Genomic DNA, 15,768 nt, shown 5'->3' with positions numbered 1-15,768 from the left:
ACTTTAAGTAATTCCTCTGTCATCGGTGCTCTGGGATTGCTTAAGGTGGGATGAGAGCGGGAAGGGAAGGTTGAGACTATCTGCACCAGATCCAATTGTTACTGAAATATTCGGCTTGAGAAAAATTGCCCATTTCCTTCGGAGTTCCGAAACCGTGCACATAGGAGCGATTAAAACAGTGGTTTTCAAACATTTTCTTCCCACCCACAGACCACCTTAAGCAATCCCTTACTAATCACAGAGCACCGATGGCCAAGGGAATACTTAAAGTGGGATGTGAGTGGAAAGGAAAAGGTTGCGAACCACTGCCCTAACTACAAGATCGATAATTTTACCTGTCTCATTGCACAGGACCCGAAGATAGCATGTTCCCTCCTCAAATTCCCTTTGCAGAACCCGGTTTAGGATGGAGATGAGGAGGAACTGCTTCTCCCAGAGAGGAGTGAATCTGTGGAATTCTCCGCCCAAGGAGGAGTAGAGGCTGCCTCGCTGAATATATTTAGCATTCAGTTCTAAATTAAAATGCTTAAATTTAGACGTGCAGCCCTTCTGGTCTGTGAGCCCGTGCCACCCAATTGACCCACAACCCCCACTATGTGTTTGGGGAAATTCAGAATTTAGGGTGGCTCAACACTAATACAGTGCCAATGACTAGGGTTCAAATCCCGCATCGTCTGTAAGGAGTTTGCACGTTCTTCACATATCTACATGGATTTTCCTGGGGAGGGGGTGCTCCGGTTTCCTCTCACCCTTTAAATGTGTACAGTTTGCAGGTTAATTGGGCTAGAAGGGTGTGTTATCATGCTGTATGTCTAAAGTTAAATTAAAATGGACAGTGAGGTTGTCTGAGCCACAGGGTCGGCCACGCACCTGAAATAAATCGGCTGCTCGGAGGAAGAGGCGGTGGACGAGGAGCTGTGCTCACTCCAGGTCGTCTCCATCGAGGCTGCCAGGTCGGGCAGCTCAAGGCCGCTGTGGCATGTATCTGTGTCCCTCGTTACGGAGTCGGTCTCAAAGACACCACTCCCTCTGCGGCTGGGCACCGGCTTGGCTGCCATGGGGAGCAAAGAGGTATTGGTTAATTGTGAAGGTTGGCCGGAAAATCGGAGCAGTCAACTGCCCCCGCACCTCATCTGCCCCCCACCCCCAGTACAGCAGATCATGCAGTATCCAAGGGAAGTCAAAGGCAGACAATGTTTCGGAGAAAATTGGAGGGAGCAGGGTGAGAAGAGAAGAGGATAAGGAGAGAAGGGAGGGAAGGGGAGGAGGTGGATACGGGAAAGGCGACATGGGGGGGGGCTGTAGCTAATGGGAACTGCAGAAGTTGATGTTCATGCCATCTGGTTGGAGGGTGCTCAGATGGAAGATGAGGTATCAATCCTCCAATGTGAGGGTGGTCTTGGTCTGGCAGTGCATGGGACCACAGTTGGACATGTCAGCAAGGGAATGGGGCAGTGGAATTGAAATGGGTGGCGACTGGGAAATTCACGCTATTGCGGCAGTCAAGAGTCGAGGGGCTCAATGAAGGGATCTCCTAGTCTTCGCCCAGTCTCTCTGACGTAGGGCAGACCACAATTGGAGCACTGAATCCAGTAGGTGACCCCTGCAGATTCACAATTGGAGTGGTCCTGCAGGGCGAAGATTATGCCTGCATGCGCACAAGCACATGCACACACACTTTGCGTGTACATGGAAGTGGTGCAGAGGTGGTTCAACCAGATTGAGTTGTTTGCCCCGGACGAAAGATTGTGTCACCTGGGATGATATTTGTTGGAATTCAGAAGGTGGCGATGGAATCGTTCAGAATTTAAATTCCTGTGGCGGTCATCATCTCGGAGGACCTTTACCCGGACCAATCATGTTAATGTCATCGTGGAGAAAACACATCAGCGTCTTGACTTCCTCATCAGAAACCTCGGTAAACTTCTACAGAGGTGCGGTGGAAAGTGTGCCGACCAGCTGCATCGTGGTCTGGTGTGGGGGACATCGATACCCCAGCAAAAGGTAGTGGACACAGCCCAGGACATCACAGGCAAAACCCACCCCTCCATCGAGAACATCTACAGGCGATGCTGCCGTTGGAGGGCAGCAGCAATCATTGAGGATCCACACTGCCCAGCACACGCTCTGTTCTTGCTGCCGTCATCAGGAAAGAGGTCTCGGGGCCTCACACCACCAGGTTCAGGAACAGCTGCTGCCCCTCCACCATCAGACTCATCAACGACAAATTCAATCAGGGACTCGCTTAAGGACTCACATTTGGCAGATTATTGATGACTGAACATTTATTTTATGTATCTGCAGTCAGCCTGTTTCTGTAGATTTTTTTCCTCTTGAGTACATTTTCCAGTTAGCAGTAATTAGAAATTCTGTCTGACCCGCATATATGTACTCTGACAAGAAATCTGAACTTTAAAATACATACAAACACACACCCAAATATATACATAGGCGTGCACACACATACCCACACGTGCCCACACACACCTAGACACGCACATTCACACACATACCCACATACACACCCACACGAGCACAAAAACACACACCTAGACACACACTCACACCTGCATAGACACACCGACACGTGCAAACACACACACCTAGAAATGCACTCACACACATACCCACGTAGCCACACGCACACGTGCAAACACACACACCTAGACACGCACTCACACATATACCCAGATACACTCACACGTGCAAACACACACACCTAGACACACACTCACACACATACCTGCATAGACACACTGACACATGCAAAAACACACTTAGACACACACTCACACACATTCCTGCATAGACACACCGACACGTGCAAAAACACACTTAAACACACACTCACACACATACCTGCATAGACACACCGACACGTGCAAAAACACACTTAGACACGCACTCACACACATACCTGCATAGACACACTGACACGTGCAAAAACACACTTAGACACGCTCACACACATACCTGCATAGACACACCCACACGTGCAAACACACACACCTAGACACACACTCACACACATACCCAGACCACCCACATGTGCAAACACACACACCTAGACATGCACTCACACATACTCGCATACACACCCACACGTGCACACAAACACACACACCTTGACATGCACACTCATACCCGCATAGCCAACACACCCACATGAAGATACACACACACCTGCATAGACACACATGCACGCTCACGCCTGCATTCTTCTTCTTTGGCTTGGCTTCGCGGACGAAGATTTATGGAGGGGGTAAATGTCCACGTCAGCTGCAGGCTTGTTTGTGGCTGACAAGTCTGATGCGGGACAGGCAGACACGGTTGCAGGGGAAAATTGGTTGGTTGGGGTTGGATGTTGGGTTTTTCCTCCTTTGCCTTTTGTCAGTGAGGTGGGCTCTGCGGTCTTCTTCAAAGGAGGTTGCTGCCCGCCGAACTGTGAGGCGCCAAGATGCACGGTTTGAGGCGATATCAGCCCACTGGCGGTGGTCAATGTGGCAGGCACCAAGAGATTTCTTTAGGCAGTCCTTGTACCTCTTCTTTGGTGCACCTCTGTTACGGTGGCCAGTGGAGAGCTCGCCATATAACACGATCTTGGGAAGGCGATGGTCCTCCATTCTGGAGACGTGACCCACCCAGCGCAGCTGGATCTTCAGCAGCGTGGACTCGATGCTGTCGACCTCTGCCATCTCGAGTACTTCGACGTTAGGGATGAAAGCGCTCCAATGAATGTTGAGGATGGAGTGGAGACAACGCTGGTGGAAACGTTCTAGGAGCCGTAGGTGATGCCGGTAGAGGACCCATGATTCGGAGCCGAACAGGAGTATGGGTATGACAACGGCTCTGTATACGCTTATCTTTGTGAGGTTTTTCAGTTGGTTGTTTTTCCAGACTCTTTTGTGTAGTCTTCCAAAGGCGCTATTTGCCTTGGCGAGTCTGTTGTCTATCTCGTTGTCGATCCTTGCATCTGATGAAATGGTGCAGCCGAGATAGGTAAACTGGTTGACCGTTTTGAGTTTTGTGTGCCCGATGGAGATGTGGGGGGGGGGGGGGCTGGTAGTCATGGTGGGGAGCTGGCTGATGGAGGACGTCAGTTTTCTTCAGGCTGACTTCCAGGCCAAACATTTTGGCAGTTTCCGCAAATCAGGACGTCAAGCGCAGAAGAGCTGGCTCTGAATGGGCAACTAAAGCGGCATCGTCTGCAAAGAGTAGTTCACGGACAAGTTTCTCTTGTGTCTTGGTGTGAGCTTGCAGGCGCCTCAGATTGAAGAGACTGCCATCCGTGAGGTACCGGATGTAAACAGCATCTTCATTGTTGAGGTCTTTCATGGCTTGGTTCAGCATCATGCTGAAGAAGATTGAAAAGAGGGTTGGTGCGAGAACACAGCCTTGCTTCACGCCATTGTTAATGGAGAAGGGTTCAGAGAGCTCATTGCTGTATCTGACCTGACCTTGTTGGTTTTCGTGCTGTTGGATAACCATGTTGAGGAACTTTGGGGGGCATCCGATGCGCTCTAGTATTTGCCAAAGCCCTTTCCTGCTCACGGTGTCGAAGGCTTTGGTGAGGTCAACAAAGGTGATGTAGAGTCCTTTGTTTTGTTCTCTGCACTTTTCTTGGAGCTGTCTGAGGGCAAAGACCATGTCAGTAGTTCCTCTGTTTGCGCGAAAGCCGCACTGTGATTCTGGGAGAATATTCTCGGCGACACTAGGTATTATTCTATTTAGGAGAATCCTAGCGAAGATTTTGCCTGCAATGGAGAGCAGCATGATTCCCCTGTAGTTTGAGCAGTCTGATTTCTCGCCTTTGTTTTTGTACAGGGTGATGATGGTGGCATCACGAATGTCCTGAGGCAGTTTTCCTTGGTCCCAACAAAGCTTGAAAAACTCATGCAGTTTGACATGCAGAGTTTTGCCGCCAGCCTTCCAGACCTCTGGGGGGATTCCATCCATACCTGCTGCACGCACAAACACATACCCACATAGACACACCCACGCACACAAGCACAAACACCTGCAGACACACACGCACGGACGCGTGTGCAAACCAACACACCTGCATAGACACACACACCACACACACACAAAACCACACACACAGACACAGACGTACACACAATCAGACACAGTCGCACACACAGCTAGAGTGTCTGGCACTGTGACAGAGACAACAGACGACTCTACACTTCAGCAAACAGGGCAACAAGTGAGGTCCTTCCTTCCGAAACAGAGAAGCAGTGTGCCCAGCTCGAAAGGCAGTTTGGTGCAGCGGGGAGAACGTTGGACCCACTTCACTCCCACCCCTCCCCCACTCCACTCCACCCTCAGACATGGCTACTTAAACCCCCCCCCCCACAACTGCGAACAGCTCACCTTCCACTGCCGAATCCATGGGGACAACGGGATTGATCCCAGTTGCAAGGCTCGTGAAGAAGTCCTTCAGGAAGAACAAGGCATCCTGAGCAGAGAGAAGGCAGGAAAGAGCATGAGGGCAGGCAGGTGGGACAGTGGGCAAGAGGGGATGGACAGTGCGATACTTGCTGAGGCCATGTGGACACTTAACAATGTACAACAAACCACAGGTCTCGGATAACACAAGGAATAGATATGGAAAAGATCATGAAATATTCCCAGCGCTGCCGGAAATTATTCAGCAGGGAGAGGTGCAGAGAAGATTCATGGGAACGATACTGGGCCAGGAGGGCTCGAGTGTGAGAGGGAAGCCAGACATCAATTTCTGGACCGTAGGTAGCGGGGAACTGGGGAGTGACGAGGAACGGGGGAGCGACCGGGGAAACGGGGGTGAGCGACCGGGGAAACGGGGGTGAGCGACCGGGGAAACGGGGGTGAGCGACCGGGGAAACGGGGGTGAGCGACCGGGGAAACGGGGGTGAGCGACCGGGGAAACGGGGGTGCGACCGGGGAAACGGGGGTGCGACCGGGGAAACGGGGGTGCGACCGGGGAAACGGGGGTGCGACCGGGGAAACGGGGGTGCGACCGGGGAAACGGGGGTGCTACCGGGGAAACGGGGGTGCGACCGGGGAAACGGGGGTGCGACCGGGGAAACGGGGGTGCGACCGGGGAAAGGGGGAGCAACCGGGGAAATGGGGGGGCGACCGGGGGAACAGGGGAGCGACAAGAAACGGAAGAAGCAACGGGGAATGGAATTCAGCCCCTCACCTGGTCAATGTTGAGGCGAAGGGGCATGAGGGCAACCCTCAGGCAGCACTCGGCTCCTCCGAGCCCTGACTCGGGCCTCACGTGGAGGGCCTTCACGGTTAGCTGTTGGGTAGAAGGGCTTCGGTGAGTCCTGGCTGCAGTGGTGGTCCACACCCCACCCCCTTATTCCCCTTCCCTCTGCACCCCCACCTCTCTCCCGCTCCACTCAATAACCTACTCCCCCCATACCCCTCTCCTCGACCTCCTCCCATCCCCTTCACCCTCTCATAGTGCCCTCTACCCCACTATCCCTCTGCGCCTCCATTCATTCCACACTCCCCCTCTGTGCCTTGCTCCATTATTCAGTTGTCTTGGATCCTTTGTCAGTCCGCAGAGAGAAGCCCCCGCTCCTTGTTTCTTCTCGTGTTCCAGAGTCTTATAGAGCTGCAACATCACAGGTCGATAGATAGTTAAGACGGCCACTGGGATGCTGGGCTTCATTAGTCAGGGGATTGAGTTCAAGAGTTGTGAGGTCACGTTGCATCTTGACAAAACTCTGGTAAGACCACACTGAGAATATTGTGTTCAGTTCTGGTCACCTTATTACAGGAAGGATGTAGAAGCCATGGACAGGGTGCAGAGGAGATTCACTAGGATGTTACCTGGATTGAAGAACGTGTTTTATGAGGCAAGGTTAGCAGAGCTGGGACTTTTCTCTTTGGAGCAAAGAAGAATGAGAGGGGACTTAATTGAGGTCTACCACAGTGGTTCTCAACCTTTTTTTCCCACTCACATACCACTTTAAATATTCCCAAGGCCATTGGTGCTCTGTGATTAGTAAGGGATTGCTTATGGTGGTCTGTGGATGGGAAGAAAAAGTTTGAAAACCACTAATTTAATCGTCCCTCATGGACTCGTTATGTGCAGGGTTTCAGAGCTCCAAAGGAAATGGGCTAATGACGATTTTTCTCAAGCCATATATTTCAGTAACAACTGGGTCTGGAGCAGTGATTCTCAACCTTCCCACTCACATCCCACCTTAAGCAGTCCCAGAGCACTGAGGGCAGAGGGATTACTTAAAGTGGTGTGTAGGTGGAAAGAAAAAGGTTGCGAACCGATGAGCTACAAAATTATGAGAGGCATAGATAGGGCAGAGAACCAGCGCCTGTTTCCCAGGGTGGATGTAGCAAACACCAGAGTACAAAGTGAAGAGAAGAAAGTTTAGGGGAGACACCAGGGTTAAGTTTTTTAACATTGCTTGCGATGGTGGTGGAGGCTGGAACAATAGGGGCATTTAAGAGAGCCTTAGGCAGGCACATGGATGGACAAAGGATGATGAGGTGGAGAGGGTTTTGGTACAAATGGGTCAGCACAACATTGAGGCCCAAGGGGCCTGTACTGTGCTGAAATATTCTGCGGCCTCAATTCTTGAACTCAATCCCCGACTAATGAAGGCCAGCACACAGCAGGCCTTCTCAGCCACCCTCTCAACCTGCACGGCAATCTTGAGAAATCTACCTCCATGTAACTGAGCACAAAGCTCATCCACAGGGACATTCAGGCCCAGGTTTTCCAGCCTGCCCTTGGGAAGCAGAAGGGGGAATGAGGCAGAGGGTGACCTTCACACCCCGAGGGGAGGGAGGGTTCTGCGAGCAGTAGGCCTACCATGTTGGAGTGGGTGCGCCGGGGCATCTGCTCACTGGTGTGCAAATACAGGAACTTATTGATTTGAGAGGAGGCCAGCCGGTCTCGGATCTCCATCTCCTGGACGATAAAGACTTGTCGGGCCACGGGCTGGTCTTCCGACGCCCTCTCCGGCACCGCGATGGCACCAGGCACTGGGTAGGTCTCATGTTGGAAGCTCATCTGCGGCAAAACCGGGAGAGTTAGCTCAGATAACCTCCACTGTGCCCTCTCCCTCTGGCCCAGTTATCCCCCTCCTCATTACCCCTCCTCCCCTGGCCCAGTTACCTGCCCGCCCCTCTCCATTACCCATCCTCCCCCAGTTACCCACTCCCGCCCCCAACCCAGTTATCTCCCTCCCCATTATCCCTCCTCCCCTGGCCCAGTTACCCGCTCCCCCTCTCCATTACCCCTCCCTCCCACCCAGCCCAGGTCCCCCTCACTTTTCCCCATATTCTCTGCTTGACCTGCCAAGTTGCTCCAGCAGAATGTGTTTTGGTCGGGATTGCAGCGTCTGCAGTCTTCTGCATGTGTCAAACTCCACAGCACGATGTTGCGCCGACCTACATAACACTTGAACCCTTCCCTCCCTCACACCTGTAACCCTCAATTTCTCGTGCCTGTCCAGGAGGCATCCCTAATGTTCCAGCCTCCGCCACCATCCCCAGTCATGCATTCCAGGCATTCACCACTCTCTGTGGGGGGGGGAGGAATAAAAACGTAACCCTGACGTCGCCCCTGAACGTTCCTCCCCTCACCTGACACAGATGCCCACACCCTGGGGGAAAGGGTCTCCGCCCTTAAGCCAAGCAGATTCCCATCAGGATGGGGAGGGGTGGCATGGGTTGGAGCAGTCCAGTTTTGAGGGGTCTCGGGGTGTTCTCGCAGGCTGGAGCACAGTATAGCACAGGAACAAGCCACAAAGTCTGTGCTAAGCACAGCGCCCAAATTAGAGTTGCCTGCATGGTGATTGCTCTCGCCCCTGCAAGTTCATGCGTCTATCCAGAATCCTCATGATGGCAATAAGAGGCAAGGTTGGCAGAGCAAGGGCTTTTTCCTTTGGTATAATGACGTAAGAGAGGTGGCTTAATAAGAGGGTTGCAGGATTATGAGGGGCAGAGATGGGGCAGACAGCCAGCATCTTTTTCTCAGGTCAGGAGTAGCATCTGAATGAGGTGAGGGGAGGAAATGTTTAGGGTTATTTTTACACAGAGTAGTGGGAATGCATTGCTGGGGGGTGGAGGCTCCTGCAAAGGGGGCATTTAAGTCGGGTGCATGGATGTGGGAAAAATAGAGGGAGGTGTGAGGGAGGGGCAAAAGGTTTGAGAGAGCCGTGGTTTTCAAGGAATATTGGAAACTTGGTTCAAAGAAAAAGGGAGGCGTACATTAGATATAAGAAGCATGGAGTTAAGGAGATGTTTGAAAGATACATTGAATGTAAGAGGAATCTTAAGAGAGGAATTAGGAAAGCTAAAAGAAGGTACGAGGAAATTATGGCAAGCAGGGTGAAAACTAATCCAAAAGAGTTCTACAAATATGTTAATGGTAAGAGGAAAGCTAGAGACAAAATTGGTCCCTTAGAAAATCAGAGTGGAAAACTGTGTGTGGAGCCGAGAGAAATGGGGGAGATATTGAACAGTTTCTTTTCTTCGGTATTCACTAAGGAGAAGGATATTGGGAGATGTGAGATAAAAAAAAGCAAATTGGGTAAATATGGAGAATATAGAGATTACAAAAGGTGTAGTTTTAAGGCTTTTGAAGAATATAAAGGTGGATAAGTCTCCAGGACCAGACGGGATCTTCCCCAGGACATTGAGAGAAGTGAAGGAGGAAATAGCAGAGGCTCTGGCGGTAATTTTCCAAATGTCATTAGATATGGGGATAGTGCCGGAGGATTGGCGCATTGCGCATGTGGTTCCGTTATTTAAAAAGGGTTCAAGGAGGAAGCCTGGCAACTATCGGCCTGTAAGTTTGACGTCTGTGGTAGGTAAATTAATGGAGAAAATTCTTAGAGATAGTACTTATAAACATCTGGATAGACAGGGTCTGATCAGGAGCACTCAACATGGATTTGTGGGAGGAAGGTCATGTTTGACCAATCTGATTGAATTTTTTGAAGAGGTGACTAGGAATGTGGATGAGGGTAGCGCAGTGGATGTTGTCTATATGGACTTCAGTAAGGTCTTTGATAAGGTACCACATGGAAGGTTAGTTAGGAAGGTGCAGTCTTTAGGTATAAATTTTAAGATAGTCAAATGGATTGAACATTGGCTGAAAGGGAGAGGCCAGAGAGTGGTAGGTCTGTCAGGTTGGAGGCCGGTGACCAGTGGTGTGCCTCAAGGATCTGTATTGGGCCCATTGTTGTTCGTTATATACATTAATGATCTAGATGATGGGGTGGTGAATTGGATTAGTAAATATGCAGACGATACTAAGATAGGTGGAATAGTGGATAATGAAGAAGGTTTTCAAGGATTGCAGAGGGATTTGGGCTGCTTAGAAAAGTGGGCTGAAAAATGGCAGATGGAATTTAATGCTGATAAGTGTGAGGTGCTTCATTTTGGTAAGAAGAATCAGAATAGGACATATGTGGTAAATGGGAGAGCATTGATGAATACAGAAGAGCAGAAAGATTTAGAAGTAACGGTACATCGTTCCCTGAAGGTAGAAACTCACGTGAATAGGGTGGTGAAGAAGGCTTTTAGTATGCTGGCCTTTATCAATCATTGCATGGAATATAGGAGTTGGGAGGTGATGTTGAGATTGTATAAGATGTTGGTGCGGCCTAATTGGGAGTTCTGTGTGCAGTTCTGGTCGCCTAATTATAGGAAGGATATAAACAGAGTGGAGAGAGTGCAGAGAAGGTTTACCAGAATGTTACCTGGGTTTAAGCATCTAGAGTATAGGGAGAGATTGGACAGATTAGGTCTTTATTCTTTGGAGCGTAGAAGGTTGAGAGGGGATTTGATAGAAGTATTTAAGATTATGAAAGGGATAGACAGAGTGGATGTGGATAGACTATTTCCGTTAAGAGGAGGAAAGATTAAAACAACAGGACATGAGTTAAGAATTAAGGGGCAGAGGTTTAGAGGTAACATGAGGGGGAACTTCTTTACTCAGAGAGTGGTAGCCGTGTGGAATGAGCTTCCGGGAGAAATAGTGGTGGCGGAGTCAATTGTATTATTTAAGAAAAGGTTAGACAGGTATATGGATGAGAAGAAGATGGAGGGTTATGGGCATTGTGCAGGGAGGTGGGACGAGAAAGGGGTGTTTGGTTCGGTGTGGACTAGAAGGGCCTAATGGCCTGTTTCCGTGCTGTAATTGTTATGTTATAGGCAAGGGTAGATTGTTGTGGGCTACGTTCACATCATGGGCTGAAGGGTTGGAATGTTCTATGTTCTATCTCTTCCATTAGGTTGCAGACAATATCTGGGTCACTGACGAGGGTGGGAGTGGAAAAGGCTTTGAGTCCCGGTCTCGGGTCTTCTCGTTGGTGTGACGGGGAATTGAGCAGGGCCCTGAATCGCTAGCGTATGTGCACAGCCAGGCGTTAGGTGGCTTGAGTGCGAACGGGGCGGGTCGGGGTGCTACCTTGCTGAGCTGTATCTCCATGAGCACCTCGTGGTTCCTGGCTGAGCCTCCCTGCGTCCTCCATGTGTTCTGCGGCCTGTTGGGGAAGGCGGACCGGAACGGCGAGCTCCTGGCGCTGGTCGGCTTGATCCTGCAAGAGCGTACAAAGGTAGTGGTGTAACACTCACAGTTGCTCCCCCTAGGTGTCCGCTCACTGCGGGGAGCGGTGAACGCAGTTCTGGCCATCGCACAAACACCTCTTCCACCCTGACACCGTTAATACCTCCCACTGTCTTGGGAAAAACAACCGACATATTATAGGACCCATCACCAGTCACCATCTAATCTATCACACCCACCCCCAGTCACACACTCTTCTCCCCCAAGAGTCGGATAGAAAGTACGCTAGCTTGAAAACACCATCCACCAGGTTCAACAACAATTAGCAAATAAATGAAAAAAATTACATTAAAAATAAGGTGTGTGTGTGTCTGTCTGTGTGTCTGTGCACGCCTCTATGTCTGCACATCTGTAAGTGTGGAGGGGTGAGAGGGGGCAACGAGGGCGAGAGGGGGCAGGGAGGGCGAGAGGGGGCAGGGAGGGCGAGAGGGGGCAGGGAGGGGGAGAGGGGGCAGGGAGGGGGAGAGGGGGCAGGGAGGGGGAGAGGGGGCAGGGAGGGGGAGAGGGGGCAGGGAGGGGGAGAGGGGGCAGGGAGGGGGAGAGGGGCCAGGGAGGGGAGAGGGGGCAGGGAGGCGGAGATGGGACAGGGAGGGGGAGAGGGAGCAGGGAGGGGGAGAGGGGGCAGGGAGGGCGAGAGGGGGCAGGGAGGGCGAGAGGGGGCAGGGAGGGCGAGAGGGGGCAGGGGCGAGGGTGGCATGGGCGAGACGGGGCGGGGGCGAGGGCAAGATGGGGCGGGGGCGGGGGCGAGAGGGGGCGGGGTCGAGAGGGGGCGGGGGCGAGAGGGGGCGGGGGCGAGAGTGGGCGGGGGCGAGAGGGGGCGTGGGCGAGAGGGGGCGGGGGCGAGAGGGGGCAGGGAGGGCGAGAGGGGGCAGGGAGGGCGAGAGGGGGCAGGGAGGGCGAGAGGGGGCAGGGAGGGCGAGAGGGGGCAGGGAGGGCGAGAGGGGGCAGGGAGGGCGAGAGGGGGCAGGGAGGCGAGAGGGGGCAGGGAGGCGAGAGGGGGCAGGGAGGCGAGAGGGGGCAGGGAGGCGAGAGGGGGCAGGGAGGCGAGAGGGGGCAAGGAGGGCGAGAGGGGGCAGGGAGGGCGAGAGGGGGCAGGGAGGGCGAGAAGGGGCAGGGAGGGCGAGAGGGGGCAGGGAGGGCGAGAGGGGGCAGGGAGGGCGAGAGGGGGCAGGGAGGGCGAGAGGGGGCAGGGATGGCGAGAGGGGGCAGGGAGGGCGAGAGGGGGCAGGGAGGGCGAGAGGGGGCAGGGAGGGCGAGAGGGGGCAGGGAGGCGAGAGGGGGCAGGGAGGCGAGAGGGGACAGGGAGGGCGAGTGGGGGCAGGGATGGCGAGAGGGGGCAGGGAGGGCGAGAGGGGGCAGGGAGGGCGAGTGAGGGCAGGGAGGGCAAGTGGGGGCAGGGAGGGCGAGAGGGGGCAGGGAGGGCGAGCGGGGACAGCGAGGGGCATGGGGGTGGGTCCGATTGAGGGCATGGGCAAGAGAGCTGGCGGGGGGCGAGAGGGCGGGGGCGAGAGGGCGGGGGCGAGAGGGGGCATGGGCGAGAGGGGGCATGGGGCGGATGCGAGAGGGGGGCAGGGAGGGGCGAGAGGGGGCAGGGAGGGGCGAGAGGGGGCAGGGAGGGGCGAGAGGGGGCAGGGAGGGGCGAGAGGGGGCAGGGAGGGGCGAGAGGGGGCAGGGAGGGGCGAGAGGGGGCAGGGAGGGGCGAGAGGGGGCAGGGAGGGGCGAGAGGGGGCAGGGAGGGGCGAGAGGGGGCAGGGAGGGGCGAGAGGGGGCAGGGAGGGCGAGAGGGGGCAGGGAGGGCGAGAGGGGGCAGGGAGGGCGAGAGGGGGCAGGGAGGGCGAGAGGGGGCAGGGAGGGCGAGAGGGGGCAGGGAGGGCGAGAGGGGGCAGGGAGGGCGAGAGGGGGCAGGGAGGGCGAGAGGGGGCAGGGAGGGCGAGAGGGGGCAGGGAGGGCGAGAGGGGGCAGGGAGGGCGAGAGGGGGCAGGGAGGGCGAGAGGGGGCAGGGAGGGCGAGAGGGGGCAGGGAGGGCGAGAGGGGGAAGGGAGGGCGAGAGGGGGCATGGGCGAGAGGGGGCGGAGGCGAGAGGGGGCGGGGGCGAGAGTGGGCGGGGGCGAGAGGGGGGCGGGGGCGAGAGGGGGCGGGGGCGAGGGCGAGAGGAGACAGGGAGGGCGAGTGGGGGCAGGGAGGGCGAGAAAGGGCAGGGAGGGCGAGAGGGGGCAGGGAGGGCGAGAGGGGGCAGGGAGGGCGAGAGGGGGCAGGGAGGGCGAGAGGGGGCAGGGAGGGCGAGAGGGGGCAGGGAGGGCGAGAGGGGGCAGGGAGGGCGAGAGGGGGCAGGGAGGGCGAGAGGGGGCAGGGAGGGCGAGAGGGGGCAGGGAGGGCGAGAGGGGGCAGGGAGGGCGATAGGGGGCAGGGAGGGCGATAGGGGGCAGGGAGGGCGAGAGGGGGCAGGGAGGGCGAGAGGGGACAGGGAGGCGAGAGGGGGCAGGGAGGCGAGAGGGGGCAGGGAGGCGAGAGGGGGCAGGGAGGCGAGAGGGGGCAAGGAGGGCGAGAGGGGGCAGGGAGGGCGAGAGGGGGCAGGGAGGGCGAGAGGGGGCAGGGAGGGCGAGAGGGGGCAGGGAGGGCGAGAGGGGGCAGGGAGGGCGAGAGGGGGCAGGGAGGGCGAGAGGGGGCAGGGAGGGCGAGAGGGGGCAGGGAGGGCGAGAGGGGTCAGGGAGGGCGAGAGGGGGCAGGGAGGGCGAGAGGGGGCAGGGAGGGCGAGATGGGGCAGGGAGGGCGAGTGGGGGCAGGGATGGCGAGAGGGGGCAGGGAGGGCGAGAGGGGGCAGGGAGGGCGAGTGAGGGCAGGGAGGGCGAGTGGGGGCGGGGAGGGCGAGTGGGGGCCGGGAGGGCGAGAGGGGGCAGGGAGGGCGAGCGGTGGCAGGGTGGGGCATGGGGGCGGTTCCGATTGAGGGCATGGGCAAGAGGGGTCATGGGGGCGGGGTCGAGAGGTGGCGGGGGCGAGAGGGCGGGGGCGAGAGGGTGCATGGGCGAGTGGGCGAGTGGGGGCATGGGGCGGATGCGAGAGGGGGCAGGAGGGGCGAGAGGGGGCAGGGAGGGGCGAGAGGGGGCAGGGAGGGGCGAGAGGGGGCAGGGAGGGCGAGAGGGGGCGGGGGCGAGAGGGGGCGGGGGCGAGAGGGGGCGGGGGCGAGAGGGGGCGGGGGCGAGAGGGGGCGGGGGCGAGAGGGGGCGGGGGCGAGAGGGGGCGGGGGCGAGAGGGGGCGGGGGCGAGAGGGGGCGGGGGCGAGAGGGGGCGGGGGCGAGAGGGGGCGGGGGCGAGGGCGGGCAGGGAGGGCGAGAGGGGGCAGGGAGGGGGCAGGGAGGGCGAGAGAGGGCAGGGAGGGCGAGAGGGAGCAGGGAGGGCGAGAGGGGGCAGGGAGGGCGAGAGGGGGCAGGGAGGGCGAGAGGGGGCAGGGCGAGAGGGGGCGGGGGCGAGAGGGGGCGGGGGCGAGAGGGGGCGGGGGCGAGAGGGGGCGGGGGCGAGAGGGGGCGGGGGCGAGAGGGGGCAGGGGCGAGGGCGAGAGGGGGCAGGGAGGGCGAGAGGGAGCAGGGAGGGGGCAGGGAGGGCGAGAGAGGGCAGGGAGGGCGAGAGGGGGCAGGGAGGGCGAGAGGGGGCAGGGAGGGCGAGAGGGGGCAGGGAGGGCGAGAGGGGGCAGGGAGGGCGAGAGGGGGAACGGAGGGCGAGAGGGGGCAGGGAGGGCGAGAGGGGGCAAGGAGGGCGAGAGGGGGCAGGGAGGCGAGAGGGGGCAGGGAAGCGAGAGGGGGCAGGGAAGTGAGAGGGGGCAGGGAGGCGAGAGGGGGCAGGGAGGCGAGAGGGGGCAGGGAGGGCGAGAGGGGGCAGGGAGGGCGAGAGGGGGCAGGGAGGGCGAGAGGGGGCAGGGAGGGCGAGAGGGGGCAGGGAGGGCGAGAGGGGGCAGGGAGGGCGAGAGGGGGCAGGGAGGGCGAGTGAGGGCAGGGAGGGCGAGTGGTGGCAGGGAGGGCGAGAGGGGGAAGGGAGGGCGAGCGGGGGCAGGGAGGGGCATGGGGGCGGGTCCGATTGAGGGCATGGGCAAGAGGGGTCATGGGGGCGGGGTCGAGAGTTGGCGGGGACGAGAGAGCGGGGGCGAAAGGGTGCATGGGCGCGTGGGCGAGAGGGGGCAT

The 15,768-nt window shown here is 57.3% G+C and overlaps 1 protein-coding gene across 1 annotated transcript in view; it reads right to left on the bottom strand.

Annotated features, from left to right (window-relative positions):
• atg2a (autophagy related 2A) overlaps positions 1–15,768 on the bottom strand; it is a 182,463-nt gene that overhangs the window by 23,108 nt on the left and 143,587 nt on the right. Inside the window, exons 32-36 of the mRNA XM_069896222.1 lie at positions 11,438–11,567; positions 7,829–8,029; positions 6,185–6,286; positions 5,377–5,461; positions 871–1,051 (exon numbers count right to left, since the gene is read on the bottom strand). Of these exons, the coding sequence (XP_069752323.1) occupies positions 871–1,051; positions 5,377–5,461; positions 6,185–6,286; positions 7,829–8,029; positions 11,438–11,567 (699 nt within the window). The remainder of the gene's footprint in view (positions 1–870; positions 1,052–5,376; positions 5,462–6,184; positions 6,287–7,828; positions 8,030–11,437; positions 11,568–15,768) is intronic.

The sequence above is a fragment of the Narcine bancroftii genome, chromosome 8 (assembly GCF_036971445.1).
Source record: "Narcine bancroftii isolate sNarBan1 chromosome 8, sNarBan1.hap1, whole genome shotgun sequence".
Taxonomy (NCBI): Eukaryota; Metazoa; Chordata; class Chondrichthyes; order Torpediniformes; family Narcinidae; genus Narcine; species Narcine bancroftii.
Note: the sequence above shows the minus strand (reverse complement) of the source record. Positions and strands in the feature narration are given on the sequence as shown.